This window comes from Gadus macrocephalus, chromosome 20 (genome assembly GCF_031168955.1).
Source record: "Gadus macrocephalus chromosome 20, ASM3116895v1".
NCBI lineage: Eukaryota > Metazoa > Chordata > Actinopteri > Gadiformes > Gadidae > Gadus > Gadus macrocephalus.
The window spans coordinates 11,214,807-11,232,560 of NC_082401.1; the positions used below are offsets into that span (position 1 = coordinate 11,214,807).

Here is a 17,754-nt window from a genome sequence, read left to right on the forward strand (position 1 = left end):
CCCCTAACTTTACCCAACTAACCTCCTCCTCATCACCATGGTCATCACACCTTCTCCTTTTAATCAGGCAGTCTTAAACTCATCTGAAATTTTTAAAATGTGATTTGACAAACAAGCTATTAGTTTGTGTGACCCAGACCCACTTGGTGACTGTTTACATCCACTGGGTGTTGGCTAGCTGCTAGCTAGCTTACACTTATTCTTCCAATTATTCATTCTTAACTGTTCTTTTTCATGAATTAACTTGCATCCCCACACTGTTGTATTATCAAACATTGTTAATTTACTTACATGTAGTGACATTTTCAATGATAAAACGTACATTTATGACGTTTCTTTTATGGAATCCTATCCTAATAATCTGTACGTTAATATCTCTGTGAGGGAATCTGTCAGTTGTCTTTCAGATTGACAGCTTTTGCGCGTCACGGTGACCCTCCCGCATAGTATGGCCCGCCTTACTTAGAAACGGGTCTGTGTGGAATACCTACTTTCTTATCAAGATGGATCTTCCAAATGTTTCCTTGCGTATTCCTATCAAATGATTGCGTTTGCTGTAACATTACCGTGCGATACTCGGTTGAATTTGCAGGACTGTGTTCCCTTTGACGAATGAACGATCCTGAATCCGGGATCAGCATTGTTTGCTTCATTGTTGACATCTATCCCGTGATTGTTGTTATAATTGTTGTGCTGACATTATCAAGTAAGCGCAGTTTCTTGTTTACATGCTTTACTCACAGGTGTGTGAATTGACCTGGATATGAAGCGTCCGTAGTGCAAAATAATATGTTTCTAAAGAGAAGACGGAGCTCTCCTCTCCTTTCCTCTTCTCTCCTCTCCATTTATATGTTTTACTCACAAGTGTGTGAATTGACCTGGATATGAAGCGTCCGTAGTGCAAATAATATAACATAATTTTTTTATAGAGATAAGATGGAGCTCTCCTCTCCTCTTGTTAAAAAAACAAATCAGCAGGGGCGGTCATATATACCCCTATATGCACCTAGCAGCGTCGTACCGCCGCTGCTTGGTGCATATAGGGGTAACACTGAACTCACAAGGCATATATACTAATGGCTAAGTCACGCCCTTATCATGCATCAAGACTGGACTCTGGAAACGGAAAAAGTTACTTGGGAGTTAATGGCGTTTAATTAAAAAAGTTTGGACGTTGATCTCAAACTTATTGAATTGTTCCTAGCAGGGATGTCTAATGTAAATATAATTTTCCCTATAAATGAAAACATACATTTTTTATTAAATGTCATGTCTACAACTGTTTACATAAAGTAATTACAACTGATTGAAACAGATAATAGTGGGCAATTAACAATACATATGAAAACTCAAAGTGATCAAGTGTGCTCGCGTTCATTTTGATCCCTTTAATTTTGCTCCCTTTATCCACATACTTTAAGTTGATTAACAATTTTTGACTGATGTACAACTGATTTTCTACACCTGACAATTTTAGCAATATATCTGTTGATGAAAGAATTTTGTTTTTATTATTTAGCGCCATTGATCACATACAACTTTTTCAGTTGTCCAAGGTGAGAGAAGAATGATTCGATAGGACAAAATAGTGCTCAGGCGGAGGAAAAGTTAGTTGCAGTGAAAGGAAATGCATCAGAAACTGAGTTGGGGAGTTGAGGCTTAGGGCCCATGTGTCTATATTTGGGCCGTCAATTACTGGGCGCCTCAGCTTTAAAAGAACTCTGGGAATCAGTCTGTGAGACTGATTCCAGTAGTTGTCAGAGAATGAATCCTTAGATGCTAAAATTCTCTTAACTTATTCCAAAAACATCATGCGTTGATGATTGGAATTTGTGATTTGTGATTTTTATTTAAATGTATGTATTGTTTCTGTGTTGTGTGCTTATTTGATTATGTTGTTGGTAAGAAAAAATGAAGATTTTCATTTGTAGTGTTTGAGGAAGGATATTTTTTATTCTCCAAAAGTACAGAATGCAACTTATCTAAAATTGTGTTAATATGAATATTTCCCATTTTTGTCCATGTGTATTTCGTAAAAAAAAATCATAGAGTTCATATAATTTACGTTTTCTTTTAAGACAATAAAACAATCCAGAACAAGCTGTTGGTTTGTTTCAGGTATGCAATCAGAAGATAGTTACACATTTGTAAAGTCCTGCAAAATAATGCAATATTTCTTAGAAATGTAAATTGTTTTGCGATTCATATATTAATTTACATTCAATGGTGGAGTTTGGTTGAGTTTTCAATATCGCCATATAATGTTACCTTACAGATGGTCAAAATACCATATTCATATTTATTTACCATATTACCACAGTAACTTTCAAATTGATAATGTAAATACTACAATATGTTTTGTAATTACTTTTGTACCCAAATCCTTGAAGATACAATTTTCCCTCCAAAATTGCCATCACATGTTTTTGATCATAATGGTTAACTCCAGAATATTCTATTTCATTTTGTATAGTCAGGTGCTATCAAGTTATGATGACCAATAACAAATCCAGCAAATGTAAGTTAGATCATGTTTTATTAGTGAGGAAACTAACACATGTCAGTGATACGCCTCATGCTCATGAACCTCTGGCCGCTCATCATCTCCCTGAAGCTCCTGTACTCTCCGGGCCTCATGTACATCATCCTGCCTCTGTATTGGGGCTGCTCGTACATCAGCCAGTGTCCGTCCATCACGTGGCAGGACTGGCAGTCAGACATGCGGTAACGATCCTGGATGTTGTCACAGTCGTCCATCATCTCATTGGACTGACCACCGAAGTTCTCCCTCTCGTAGATCTTCATCCTGAACTGGCCTCTGTGCTGTAAAGCAGAGGTTCAGAGAAACATTGTCAGCAGAGTCATCAACACAGTCAATGTAACAGTTGATCTAGTTCAGCGTAAAAGTTGAACTGTGATTTCTCTTACAAAGGGGATCATTCTGCAGGACCTGATGTTGTCAAACATCATTCCCATGCTCTGCATGCGGTGCATGTCGTTGTACTCTCCCCTCCTCATGAAGAACTGCTGGCCCATGTAGTTGTTCCTCTCATAGAGCATGAAGCAGCCGCTCTCCACCCTGCAGGACTGGCACCTGCTCATGTAGGAGGACATGTCGGAGCAGTCGCTCATGCACTCATAGGAGCGACCCTGGAAGTTCTTCTCCTCGTAGAAAGTGATCTGAAACAAAATAATTGTCATATAGTTTATAATTTCATTAGAGCCACTAGATTGGCATATCATGACCTGATATAGATTAAGCAATCAAATATATATATATATATATATATATATATATATATATATATATATATATATATATATATATATATATATATATATATATATATATATATATATATATATATATATACACACACACACACACACCTTGCCCATCATGATGGCTGTGTTGGTTTTTCAGCTCTCTCAGAGATCGGTTGGTTAACTGATGCTCTACTTGTGTCAACCCCCTACATTTATACCTGAACAGACCTAAAGACTCCATGACGTCCCCTATTGTTCAAAATACTGACTCATGACCCTGACTCAACATACTATAGAAGCCCATTGATAAGCTTCCACATGCCCTTAAAAGGGTTGTAACCCTAATTTAAGGTAAGGATGCTTCACTAAAAAACTTTGACCTTAACATTTGGAATCATCTAACTTTCTCTGTAAAATTCTCAAAAATATGAAGATGGAGGATGCATGTATAACACATAATAGTAGTAACAGGAAGTAGTAACAGTATAACAAATATAATAAAAACAGACCCTTACCCTATTAATGATTCAGCTAATATCTTGTTCAAGATTGAAAAACAGGACTTATTTCTGTATATAAATCAAAATTTCAACCTAAAGGATTATGTTGGGTGTTCCACATGGGCCTGAAATGTGAGTTCAGAGTGAAGCCAGATGACAAGATATTAACTATTTAAATTTGCTCACCTTGGAGTGTATGTATGTTTTGAGCGCGGTATAGGCTAAGCGACCTAAAAAACAACATCCACTCAGTTTTATCTGGGTTCATGACAAGCTTACGCCTTAAAATAAACTGCTGATTCATTAAAGGCAGTATGCAGGCTTGTAGCGGCCAAATGGCCATCACAATGTTGAAAGTGCTGAAAAATATTATTAATATATGGTTTGAATAGGGATAGGATAGGGATAGGGTGAGAAGCTCAGCCATCCGTGAGGAACTCGGATTAGAGCCGCTGCTCCTTTAGGCCTAAAAAATTTTTTTGTTTGGTTCCGGTTTCCGACCGACCCTGTCAATTTATGTGCGACCCAAATTATTTTATGAGCTTTAAAAAAAATATATATATATATCTTTTTTTTTTATTTTTTTTATGCAAACTATAATCACGTTTTGGTACAGCACCTCTTCATTCTGTACAAGGATGAGCGAATTTTCTCGTTTTTAAATGAAAACAACCTACCTATCATTCGCTGCCGCTGGAAAAAATAAAATAAAAAAATAAAATAAATTCCCTACCTACCCATGACCTCAACTGACAACCAACAGGAACCAAACTTTTTTTTTTTTAAGGCCTTACTTAGAAAGGAGTCAGCTGAGGTGGTTCGGGCATCTGGTAAGGATGCCCACTGGGCGCCTTCCTTGGGAGGTGTTTCAGGCACGTCCAGTGGGGAGGAGACCTCGGGGAAGACCCAGGACTAGGTGGAGAAATTATATCTCAACACTGGCCTGGGAACGCCTCGGGATCCCCCCGTCAGAGCTGGTCAATGTGGCCCGGGAAAGGGAAGTCTGGGGCCCCCTGCTTGAGCTGCTCCCCCCGCGACCCGACCCCGGATAAGCGGATGACGATGAGGATGAGGATGAGGTGTGAATAAAAGGGGACCTAAGGCAGCCAGCCAGCTTCACTTAGGCTAAAGGCCTAAGTGAAGGGGAAAAAAAGGCTTAATCAACGGGATCAACGTAATGATCAACAGCTAACAGCTAGGGACAGACGCTTGTGAGCTTACCCGTTTGTATTTGCTGTAGCAGCTGCATACAGCTGTTGTTTCAGCCAGTGTCACCCCTCCTTGAACTCGTCCTACCAGCGATTCCCCGACCACTTCCAAAATCCTCTCCTCCAAGGCGTTAAGTTTGACACAGGACGTCCCTCCTCCCGTCTTCTTCATCTATCAGGCCACGGCAACTTTCGCCCACTGCCTCTTCTAATTATCTGCTGTCACTACACTTTCCAATTTCCCCATTACTGATTTTCTCATTGCAACAACCACCTCCACCAACACCTCCAACTTCTGTTTTTAAAAGTTTTGGCTGCGCTTAGCACTGTTGCCGGTGTTGTCCTCCATTACGCCCAATCTTATTTTCCAAAGTACTCTAACGTTCTCAGATACGGGGCGGAGGCGATGTCGAATCCAGTGTTAAAAACAAACTGTTAACTAATTCCGAATGGTAGTAATGGCAACTCTAATTCCCGACGGTAGGTAACGTAACTCCACAGAACTAACTTACTGGTTTCATCTCCACGAGACCCAAAACATAAACATCAACAAAGTACAGGTAACATAGAAACGGGGCCAGACCACTCTGCTGCTCCACCGACAAGCGCGCATGAGGATGAACATTACATGTATTCCTCTATGACGTTAACAATCTAAGAACTTCTTAAGTCAGAAAACAAAGAAGTTCAATAAGGATCTTCTTAAGTTAATGTTTGTGAATCCGGGCCCTGGATTTTAATGAGTTTGCATTTTTCCATAAGCTAGCACCGTTTCCTTGAGTGTAAGCAAGTGAAGACATGTTATGATGCTGATATATTTATTTTGTGTCATGTGCAAAAATAAAATAGCATACCAAACAATAAGATCAATTATGGGGACTCATATTAGACAGACCGTACCCCTAAGATGTCATAATTTACCTCTTCAGTCTCACTGTTTCTATTCCTCTCCTGTCTCTGAGCTTGCTTTTCCTCCTCTCTCTCTGTTTATCCTCATCTCTGAGCCTTTCTCTCTCTCTGTTTGTCCTCATCTGTGAGCTTTTCTCTGTCTCTCTCAGTTTGTCCTCATCTGTGAGCTTTTCGCTCTCTCTCGCTCAGTTTGTCCTCATCTGTGAGCTTTTCTCTCTCGCTGTCTTTCACTCTCCCTCTCTCTCTCTGCCTCTCTCTCAAAGCTTGACTTTGCGAGCCTTGGCATCAGCAAATCTTGCTATGAAATCTTTCATGTCCAATGATTTTCTAATTTCCTGCTCAATCGAAAGAACAGCAAGGGAAGACAGCCTTTCCTGTGTCATGGTGTTTGGCAGGTATGTTTTTATGAGTTTTAGTTTTGAAAAGCTTCTCTCAACTGAAACTACAGTGACTGGGAGAGTAAGAAGTTTGGATACAGGCCTACTATGTCCTCCTTATAGATCTGATTTAGCATCTCTGATGGTGTTGAGATAGGCGGAAGGACTGAACTGCCCCCTCTACCTCCAGTCTCAGGTCCTGAGCTTCAACATCTTCTGTGGGCTTCTTCTCAGGTCCTTTGAGTACAGAAATCCATAAAACTGGAAAAAAAAATTCCATTTGGGAAAACCTTTCTTTGACACTGACCAGCGGCTGTATCAACAAGAGGGGAAAAAAACTTGTGTTTCCGCTCCTCGTTTGTATTCAAACTGTATTATTGCTCTTCTCTTTCGGTCCTCTGGCCAGCCAATTTTTACCTCAATCTCCTCTGCAATTTCCCTGGCATCAGTTTTAACTGTTGAATCCTGTTTCTCTGAATTCCTGTAAGAAGCCTGTAACTGCAGTTACAGGCTGCCTTAGTGTATCCTGAGTGTAGCAACTGACACTGTGGGGCTCTGTAGAAGCTTGCTTACTTTGATGATCTTTCGAACAAAACATTGTACCATACAATGATGCTTACCAGAAAAGGCCATGTCTGCATCTCCTTGAAGATCCCTCTAGCTGACAAGGCAACAAAGTCAACGCCTTTAGGCTGTCAGGCATACTGAACAGCTTTGACAACTTCAATTCAACATTCCCACCTCATTGTAGACAGTGCCTTAACGGTGAAGGTCTACACATGGTCCTTCTGGATTGTCCAGCGGTGTACTGAGGAGCTGAAGAGAGTGTAGAGACGCTGCCACAGACCGAGTGCTGCTCGTTGTGACGCAAATCAGGTGTGCAGTCCATTATTGCTGAATAATATTTGGCTTTTTTTATTCGGTTGACAATGGCAACTGTTGTGCACTTGGCCACAAGTGAGGTGATTTCATTTTGGATCAGACTACTCAGGTACGTGTCGGAGGCTGCCTTAGCTTGGATTCGTCTGAGATGCTCACGCATCACAAGGTCAAACAGGTTCAGTTAAGGCCATTAACTGAACCTGACCCAAGAAATGACAGTTGCCTGGTTGATAACGTTTTTCAGAGTGGCCACGGAGAGGGAGGTTTCTCCCTGATAGGAAGTTGACAATTGCCAGTAACCTGGATAAAATCTCATTCCAGTGTTTTGCTTCTACTTCAATTATCTACTGATGATCTATTGTTTTTGTCTCAAGCCGATGTGAGTGCTGCTTCCAGCTATTAGCCTTTTTCATTTGCTCTTCAGACCTTTTATGGTTTAAATTAAATGCATTGCAATGTTTTTTCAGTCTTTAAATCCTTCCTCACTCAATTGTTTTTGTTTTACGAAAAAGGAACAACAAAAGCAAAAAAACACAGTCTGCACTTTCACTGTAGACTAACCCAGACCTGTTTACCCTTTCACCATTTTTCATTACTATGTAATAGTAAGCTTTTGTGAATCAGCGGCCCTTTTCATTTTGTTGAAAATCTTGATCTTTGACCTGGACTGGCCCCAATTTGAAGCAGCGCTCTCTATCAGTGAGCAGCTTGGGCCAGGGTGCTCAGTCATCCACAAGAATGTGCGTCTCTCAGTCGCTGTCATTGTTATCGTTATTGTCATCATAATTAATAACCGAAGTGGAAGAAGGAGAGGGAGAAATACTCACTGCCAATTGTGCATCATCTCCATCAGTTTGTTAACACACATTAACGTCATTAGCATCGCTGCTGGCTGAGCCAAAGCCTTTGGTCTTTCTTCTTCTTTTTCTGTGACCCGCTTTTGTACGATCGCCTAATTTCTCACTAGATTTATCACTCGCTCTCTTACTGCTTACTGTTTTGAATTTTACATCATTTCCGCATACGCGGGATGAGCGTGAATCGCGTAACATGGAATAGTCAATGTAGTTCAGACTGAAGGGGGGTGCACACGGAAAGATCGTCAAAACATGAGTAATTAGACATCCTGATGCTATTATGAAGATATTGTTATAAAAACAATAAATATGTGGACGAAAATATATGTATTGGGGCATTTTGGGGGCCCCAAAAGGCCTTCTATGGGGCCCGGGGCTCCAGGTAAATGCCTGGTTTGCCTTGGGGAATAGTACGGCCCTTCTCTCGCTGTCTCTTTTGAGATAATTCGGATATCGAATATCAAGCAATGTATTAGAATATATTCTATTATTACACGGGTCTTTTCAACGTTCCATTCACTTGCATGGGCACTTCACAACTTCCGGAGGTCAATTATTTTTGGATAATTCATTGGCAACGGATGAATAATGACCGCTGTCAAGGTAAACAAAAGGACTTTTTGCCTTTGGTAACACTCCGCACGTAGTCCGGTAACTTGTCAATGTAATAAGCGGGATATGTATCAACCCAAGCGCTGTCGGTTGCTAAGCGACGACGTCAACGTCTTGGGCGGACTATTTCTCTGCTGATCAACACTATGAATGCTGGTAACAAATACATTGTAAATAAATTTTTCGATTTGGCAAGTAGCCGTGTAATAAGCGGGATAATGTATAGAACTTCGCCGGTCATTATCGTAAAATAAGCCCCTTCATGGCGAAGCAAGACACCTCCGCTGTGCGTCGGTGTCCTGTTCGCCCTGTCGGGGCTTATTTTCGCGATAATGACAGGCGTTCTATACATTATCCCTTACATATTTACGAGCCTCCCCCCCGCACAGTGGAAACAATAACGTGACAACTAAACAGGAGACAGCAGCAGGAGTAAGGCCTATAATGTCACAAGTAATTCATTCCTCAATGTTGTCTATCAACTTGATCAAGTGCGGCTCTCTTTTATTCACGATGTTACCTGCACAGGCGTGCCTGGCACAGACGGGTATTTGTGCGTCAATGTTGAGAGCAGCGGGTATTTGTTGCAGCCTTAGTCTCTCCACCAATGCAGGGTGTTGCTGTCTGCGGGGAGAGGGGGTTCAGTCATGTCGTTTTGAAGCTCCTGGATACCGTTATTGGTGCGTGTGCCCGGGTCGATAGAGTTGAGTAGAGTGATCGATGACATCTTGGTATACGGGCCGCTTGAGAGAGGAGCATGATCTACGTCTCCGCCAAGTCATGGACAGGATACGGGCTGTCAATCTCAGACTGAACCCTGAAAAGTGCAGTTTCAGGGTCACTTAGGTTGCTTATGTCGGTCACCTGCTCACTGACCAGGGTGTTGGACCCGACCCTGCCAATACTGCTGCCGTCCGCCTGATTCCCCCGCCGGAGGACAAGCGCAGTCTCCAAATGTTCCTGGGCATGACCAACTACTTGGCCAAATTCATACCAGACTACAGCGAGGCCACGGCACCCCTGCGTGAGCTGTTGCGCCAGGATGTAGACTGGTGCTGGCTGGAGCTCCACACAGCGGCATTCACCAAACTCAAAGAACTTATTGCAGGTCCCCCGGTGCTGCGGTACTTTGATGTGCACCAACCTATTGTACTGTCAGCTGAAGCCTCACAGCACGGACTGGGTGCTGTCTGCCTCCAAAACGACCGGTGGCTTTCGCTTCAAGGGCCCTCACAGAGACTGAGTCACGCTACGCTTAGATTGAAAAAGAGCTCCTGGCCCTTGTCTATGCCTGCACAAAATTCCATCACTACATACTGTGTATGGACGGGCTGTGACTGTCGAGACTGACCATCAGCCGCTCATTACCATACTAAAGAAGACACTTGACACAGCCTCTGCACGCATCCAAAGGATGATCCTCCGTCTGCAGCGTTACAATCTCAACGTCATCTACAAGAGGGGCAGGGAGCTCTACGTCGCTGATGCTCTCTCCCGTGCACATCTGCCCTCCACTGACCAAGCTGAGGAGGTGGAGGAGTACGAGGTCATGGAGGCGGACGTCCTCTCCTCACACAGGGTTGAGGAGCTGAAGCAACTCATGACAGACAATGCTGCTTACTTCACAAGTAGGGAGTTCCAGGAATTTGCTCGCAAGTGGGATTTCTGTCATGTCACCAGCAGTCCGCTGTGCCCTCAGTCCAACGGGCTTGCTGAGAGGGCTGTGTGCTCGGCAAAGCACCTGCTGGAGAAATGTTCACGAGATGGAACGGACATAGATGCAGCTCTCCTCAGCCTACGTAACATGCCCATGGACGGGCTGCCGTCGCCAGCTCAATGCCTGCTTTCCCGGTGCACCAGGGCTTTCATTCCATGACCAAAGCCATGTACTCACCCAGAGTGGAGACACAGGTCCAAATGGCCCTGACACAGGTGAGACAGACAGGAAAGGCCTACTACCAAAAATCAGCTAGGCCGCTGGCTCCACTGTGAGCTGGGCAGACAGTGAGACACAGATAGGAAATGACAGGCTGGCAACAGTGCTAGGACCAGCACCACAACCCAATAGTTACCAGGTCAAGGCTGGAGATGCTACATATGTCAGGAACAGACGCCACCTACTCCAGATACATGAGACCTATGTTTCTGACTCCACGGCAGGGGACCCACCTGCTGTTGCTGCTATCGCACATCCACGAAGCCCACAACATGACAGTGTGGGACCAGAATTGTCACAGGGACAGCGGCCTGTGATTGTTACTCGCTCAGGGAGTGCGTCAAGACCCAGCTCTCTCTAAAATGACTGTCACAGACCAGCTCTGTGATGTGCAGGCACACTGACTTTTGCCCCTCCTCATGTTTCAGCCTGTTCTGGCTGTGTGGACTGTTGGACACTCTTTCTAATTATTATTATTTTTTTTTAAACACAAAAATAAATAGACTTTAGACTTTTTACTTTATTGTCCCCTGGGGGAAATTCTTATTCACTCCATAGTACATTTGTGGGCCGCACGCCGACAGACAATAACAGATGGCCAGCATACACAACAAAAACAACATTCAGACAAAATATGTGAATAGTGTGGAACAGGACCGAGTTATCTTGGCATTTTATTTAAAGGTCCCATGACTTGCTATTTTATGTATTCTTTAATATAGGTATTAGTGGGCAACTAACACAGTATTCAAAGACGTTCCCGAAATTCAGCCGTGGTGCAGAGTTACAGCCACTCCGAGCCAGTCGCACATTGAGCTTCCCCCAAATGCGCTGTTTTGGTGTCTGTAGCTATAATGCAAATGAGGAGCGAGGCGGGTCAAGGAGGAGGGTGGGGGTGTGGCCCTGAGCAGCTTGCAGCCACGGTACCATGCGCTCTGTTTACAGTGGATGTATCGCAATGGCGAGGCGCACACAGCCTTTAGCCGTGTTCTGTAAATATTCTAGAACACACGGGAGTCCTGGAGCTCTATATCTAAATATTATCATATAGCCTACATAGATATATCATATAATATATATTATCACGGCCAAAAGCTGTGTGAGCCGATATTATGAATCTCAAACGACCTCGTTGGGTTCTCCGACGTTCCTGGTTCTTCAACGTCCTCATCAAAGTGAAGTAGCCTGAACCGCGACAAGGAGGAGAAAGGGATCGTTGCCGGTCTTAGGAACCTCCGCCTCCGGCGGTGGTCCCTCAGCGGGGCTCAAGCGGGAGACATTCGCCGCCAACAATCCCTTTCTCCTCCATGTCGTGGTTCATGTGTTTGAGGGAGTCAAAGCCAAAGTTCCTTCCCCCCAATTCATTCTCAACCTTGGCTGAGATAACCCCCAATACGAGTCTCGTTGTAGAAATACCAGAGACGAGAGTCCGACGAGAAAGTGTACAACACTTGCGTTACAGTCCTGGATCTCTATATCTAAATAATATCATATAATACATAGAAATCTGTATCATTCAATACACATTATCACGGCCAAAAGCTGTGTGCGCCTCCAGACGATATTATGAATCACAAACGACTTTGTCGGGTTCTGCGACGTCTCTGGTTCTTCCACTTTCACATCAACCTGAAGTCGACTGAACCGCGCGCTGCCTGCTGCCGGCTGCCCGCTGCCGGGCGATGGTGCCTCGCGGCAACCGGCGGCAAGTCGCAGTTCATGTACTTCAGCGAGTCAAAGCCAAAGTTCCTTTCCCCAATTCCTACTCAACCATGGCTGAGATAACCCCCAATACGAGTCTCGTTATAGAAATACCAGAGACGAGAGTCCGACGTGTTATGCGCCATATAACACCAAAAGCAGAACGGTTATCCAAATAATAAGGAAGTGTACAACACTTGCGTTACAGTCCTGGAGCTCCATATCTAAATAATATCATATAATACATAGAAATCTATATCATTTAATTAGGGGTGTAACGGTACACAACAGTCACGGTTCGGTACGTACCTCGGTTTTGAAGTCACGGTACGGTACAGGACGGTTCATAGTTATGGTGAATAAAATGTGTAACAAATATAAAAAAAATACTGCTGCAATTCTCCAATAACCCTAACATAAAATTAATGAAAAATCCAGTGTTAATGCTCAGTCTAAACTCTTTAAGCTGGTATGTAAACAAAGAGTATGTAAACTTTAAGGGTTTAAAGAAAATATTCCTGCAGCTCTCTAAAGCTCTGAAGTTCTCATAAATATAAATATCAATCATTAAATAAAAGTGCAATTGCAGCCTTAACTTAAATTACAGCTTATGTATTTTATAATCTATTGGTGTTTTCATTGCCTCTCGTAGGTCAGAGGCAATGAAAACACCAATAGACCTGGTGATGGCATTTGCCTGTTCTGAATTCCCAGACAGGTGTAGGGGTTGATTAAATAGTATAGGGAGCTGGGTTTGAACGGTTTGAACAACTTTTTTTCATTTTGCAGGGGTGACAGTAACACCTGGATGGTGCTGTCACGTTAAAATTGTACCGGGGGCAAAAATTTTGTGCATGTTCGATGTGTTTCCATTTGCATAGACGATCGCTGTTGAACAATGTCTGCACACAGCTTTCGACTTGTCCACTCGTCTTTCCCCATTGTGATAATTAACCTGGAATCCAAAGTTCTCCCAAACTTGGGATTTAAATGACAGGGGGGCATCTTCAAGCTCCGGTTTTCTGTTGTCGCTCGCCATGCAGTTCGCTCTCAGTTCGCTAGTAGACATCAATCCACACACAGTCGCGATCGCGCTCTGCTACTGCTACTACGCGGAGTTCGCGCACGTGCGAGCCGAGCCTAATAAGGCTAAACGGTCCGGGGGGAACTCCGACATTAAGTTTTAAGTTCCGCACCGCAAAACAAGCCTTTACATTCGCCATATTAACGCTATGTATGCCACATTTACGGACCGCGGTACACCTCTGTAACCGCACCGAAGTGCCTGTACCGTGACAGTTCGGTTCAAATACGTGTACCGTTACACCCCTACATTTAATACATATTATCACGGCCAAAAGCTGTGCGCCTCCAGACGATATTATGAATCACAAATGACTTTGTCGGGTTCTGCAACGTCTCTGGTTCTTCCACTTTCACATCAACCTGAAGTCGACTGAACCGCACGCTGCCTGCTGCCGGCTGCCCGCTGCCGGGCGATGGTGCCTCGCGGCAACCGGCGGCATGTCGCAGTTCATGTACTTCAGCGAGTCAAAGCCAAAGTTCCTTTCCCCCAATTCCTTCTCAACCATGGCTCAGATAACCCCCCACAACAGTCTCGTTGTGGAAATACAAGACGCGTCAAAGAACCGGCAAGAAACACTTGCGTTATAGTGTGTGTATTCACACACACACACACACACACACACACACACACACACACACACACACACACACACACACACACACACACACACACACACACACACACACACACACGTGGCGCTCGCACGGTCGAGTCTCATTGGCGGGCCAACGTCTCTGGGCGGGCCAGGCAGAGTAAGGGGAGGAGCTGAGATTCTTGGTGACGTCATGAATACAGACATTCCAAATCAGCGCGCTTGAGCCTCCGTTTTTTCAAAGGCGAGCAGAACAGCTAGTGCTCGTTTTACACCAAACGCAAGTTTTAGCCACTGGGGGACCATAGGCAGGCTAGGGGAACTCATATTTATGTTAGAAAACCTCATAAATTGAGATTTTCATGTCATGGGACCTTTAAGGCTGCTATGGCTGCAGGCACGAGGCTTTTGCCATAGCGTGCCCTCCTGCACAACAAGACCTGTACCTGCGTCCAGAGGGCATGATGGTGAAGTGGCAGTTGAGTGGGTGTGTGTTGCCCTGTGATATTGTGGATGCAATGCGTGAAATAGCCTTTAGGTTAAGCTCCGACAGTGTGGGTGTGGGGAGACCGATTAATTTGGCAGCTATGTTTGTGACACGTGTGAGTCAGAGGTGTAGCCATGGTTCATTGGGGGGGACAAATGCCTGGGGCGGGGTCCGGCCCCCCCCCAGGCAAAGATTTTGAACATGCATTAATCTGGTGCACTCAGAGGAAAATCTCAATACCTAGCACCTCATTTTGAAGACCTTTTTAGGGATGGATGTTTAAAACACTTTAATACTGGATGTGACCAAGCAGTCTGGGAGTGTGGAAGACTTGAAATTAGGAAAAGGTTGACACACGTATACTTCAGAGCTCGGTTTTCCTTTACTTTTTAAATTAAATATAACATTTTGTGCTCCTCAACATTTCAACCAATCCAGTCAGTTCTTTTTTCCCACACTATATTCATTGATGTTTTGTCTTTTTAACAAAACACACACAGACAAACACCTGCACCATCACAACAAGGACACAAAATCCAGCCAGTTCTTACTTCCATTACATTTTTTATTGCATAACCATCACATTTGCCAATGTTGAGTAAAACCCACCCAGGTGCATCAATCTCATGGACCTAAATAAAAGTCACCCCAAAACTTTTGTTACCCCTCAGAAAACATAGATTTTCTGATATTTTCAACCACTTGTTTAATAAGTACATAGATGAGTTTCATGAAAGAGCGCACTGAGCTAATCGCATGGTGAAACCATTAGCCGTATTGAATGATGCACTGTTAAAGAATTAGACCTGTCAAGGACATAACCCAAATGTTTTCTGATTAGTTATAGATTAATCTATGAATACATACATTATACAATGTTTTGTAACTTTGAATGAGACTTGACTTAATAATTATAAACATTGAATAAATAACAATTAATATAATGCTTAGTCTACAGGTTATTTAGGCTCCATGCAAACTTTTATATAAATTTATTTCATTTGAAGGTAATGAATCCTCTTTTTTCACCAGAAGTCACTATGGAACCATTTAAGCTGACCATGTTCCATTAAAGCCCACCTCATGTTTTTCAATAGGAAATCCATGTTGTCAGACCAATTCTCACTGTAATGAAATGTCAGGCTGTTCATTTTAAGACTTGATTACATGGGGTTATATCCATCAAGATTATACACTGTTCAAAGTACTACATTTATCTTAGTATAATAGATTAAGCTAATTTGTTCGCAGGAAGATAATTACTACAAAAAGAAGAAATCACAGCACCAGTCCTAAGATAGTAGAGGAATAGGCTTAATGGGTACCTTTACCCTAACAAAATAAGTTGATTAGGGATGAAGCATGGGCTGGCGGTGAGTGGGGGAGCTCCAGGCTGGAGAGTGAAGCAGGCAGGCTGGAAGTGGAGATCCAGAGAGCACTTCAGGCAGAAAGAAACAAGGATTGAGAAATACAACTGGGGAGAAAAACTACTATCAGGTGTAGGCCTGGGTAAAAAGATCGATTTAATCGATTTTGGATCGATTTCGTTTAAATTTCACGCTATCGATTCACATGGCATGAGATCGATTATTTTATTTTTTTTAGTAAATATGTTGAAAAAATATGAATTTAAGGAGTTTTATAATACTTGAATATTGTATCTTAAATGGTATAATCTTTACAATGGTTATATTTATATATTTTAGGAAGATGGAGGCAGTTTTGTTTATAGTTGCCTGGATTGTCATTAATGTAGCCTACAAAATAAAAACATGTCTTTTGCAGTGTGTTGCATGGAGATAATTTCATTAATATAATGAATTAGGCAGGCCATCACGTTGAATAGAATGTAAAATCTTGCTAAGGATGTTAATTAACAGTCACAACTACAAGATTTTAGTCACAATTAATGATTTTAGTGATGAATTAATGATGATAGCCTATAAAGAATATTTCCTTACAACTTAAGAAAATTATCATTCAATCTAGGAGCAGATGGAACCGATTCGGATCGAATCGAATCGTGATTAATCAATTTAAAGCCTTCAGAATCGAAATCGAATCGATTCAGGAACTTGGCCATGATACCCAGCCCTAATCAGGTGTTAGATATACGGGAGCCAGGTACACATACCTACCACTGAAATTGAAGTATGATCCACCGCTGACAAGGAAACCGGATGTATTTCAAGAGTAGCTGATGAGTAGATGCAGACCAGTGCTGTGTTCCAATATCCATACTTCAATGAGTACACTTAAACGTAGTACACCATCCGCACTCACTAAGTGCGCTAATTTTCAGATGTCAGTGTTCCAAATCGAATACTCCATGGTACACTAACCGGAAATTTCGATCGCAACTGCTGGCTCAGCCTGTGGCGGACATTGAGGGAGAACACACAGCACCACAGCTGTGGCTATGACTGTTTAAAAATAATAAGTAAACGCATTTTTAGTAAGTTAAATGCTTTTAATTTGAAGCTGCAACTGAGAATTATTTCTTTCAGGCCTATTAGAGGTAACTTGACTGCGCTCAACATATAACAGCCATATAACAGAGCCTCTGTAACGGGGATTACGGTTGCTGTGTGCCGAAGGTCTTTTTGCGCCTAGCATTGACAGCGATAAAGGAATCGCATATTTCTTCAAGGTCCAGTCTGTCCAGATGCTTCTGGTGCACATGACATATGGCCACACTGTTCAGTCGTGTCTGAGTCATTGATGCTCTAAGCCATGTCTTCAGCCTCCTTAGGGCACTAAAACTCCTCTCAGCCTCTGCAGAGGAAGCAGGGACGACCAGCAGCAGCCTTACTAAAGTCTCCACTTGCCCAAAGAGTCCCCTCACCTCTGGCACCATGTCGTGGATAATGCTAGCCACATCTGAGCTGGTTCCGTATGTATAACTAGCCCTGAACATGGCTAGCTGCACCCGAAGATGATCCAAGTTAAATTCAGGGTACTCATTCACTATATTTTCCACTTCTCCACTTTAAAGCACATTCTCAAGCTCCTGAAGTTTTAGGAATCCTGCTTGGGCAAATCTTTTGGTGAATTGTGAATTTGCTGTGTCAAGTGCAGTGTAAAATTGGGCTCTGTAGAATGACTGGGCATCAGGATGGGTATGAGCTGCAGCCTGACCGGTGTAACGATTTGGAGGTCTGCGAACATGAGGCATCTGTATGGGTTGTAGGTCAAACTTTGTTGCCATCGCCTGTGCGTTTGCGAACAACGCATCAAAGGTCTCCTCTGTTCGCTTGTGCTGCATGCTTGTTTTGGCATGGTCCACAGCCCCTAACATGCCTGAAATGGTCTGTTTCCTACACTGCAGTGAGGTGTTCA

The 17,754-nt window shown here is 43.0% G+C and overlaps 1 protein-coding gene across 2 annotated transcripts; it reads right to left on the reverse strand.

The window, feature by feature from the left end:
* Positions 1 to 2,519: 2,519 nt before the first annotated feature.
* LOC132448629 (gamma-crystallin M1-like) lies at positions 2,520 to 3,440 on the reverse strand. 2 transcript variants are annotated; one of them, XM_060040075.1, is made up of 3 exons: positions 3,391 to 3,440; positions 2,929 to 3,180; positions 2,520 to 2,823 (listed from the first exon to the last, which is right to left on the reverse strand). In XM_060040075.1, exons 1-3 carry the CDS (start codon positions 3,400 to 3,402, stop codon positions 2,551 to 2,553), a joined length of 537 nt encoding a protein of 178 aa, XP_059896058.1. In that variant the 5' UTR covers positions 3,403 to 3,440; the 3' UTR covers positions 2,520 to 2,550. The 2 variants fall into 2 exon arrangements, with proteins under 2 accessions (XP_059896058.1, XP_059896057.1); XM_060040074.1 differs by lacking the exon at positions 3,391 to 3,440 and having other exon boundaries at positions 2,929 to 3,201.
* Positions 3,441 to 17,754: the final 14,314 nt, after the last annotated feature.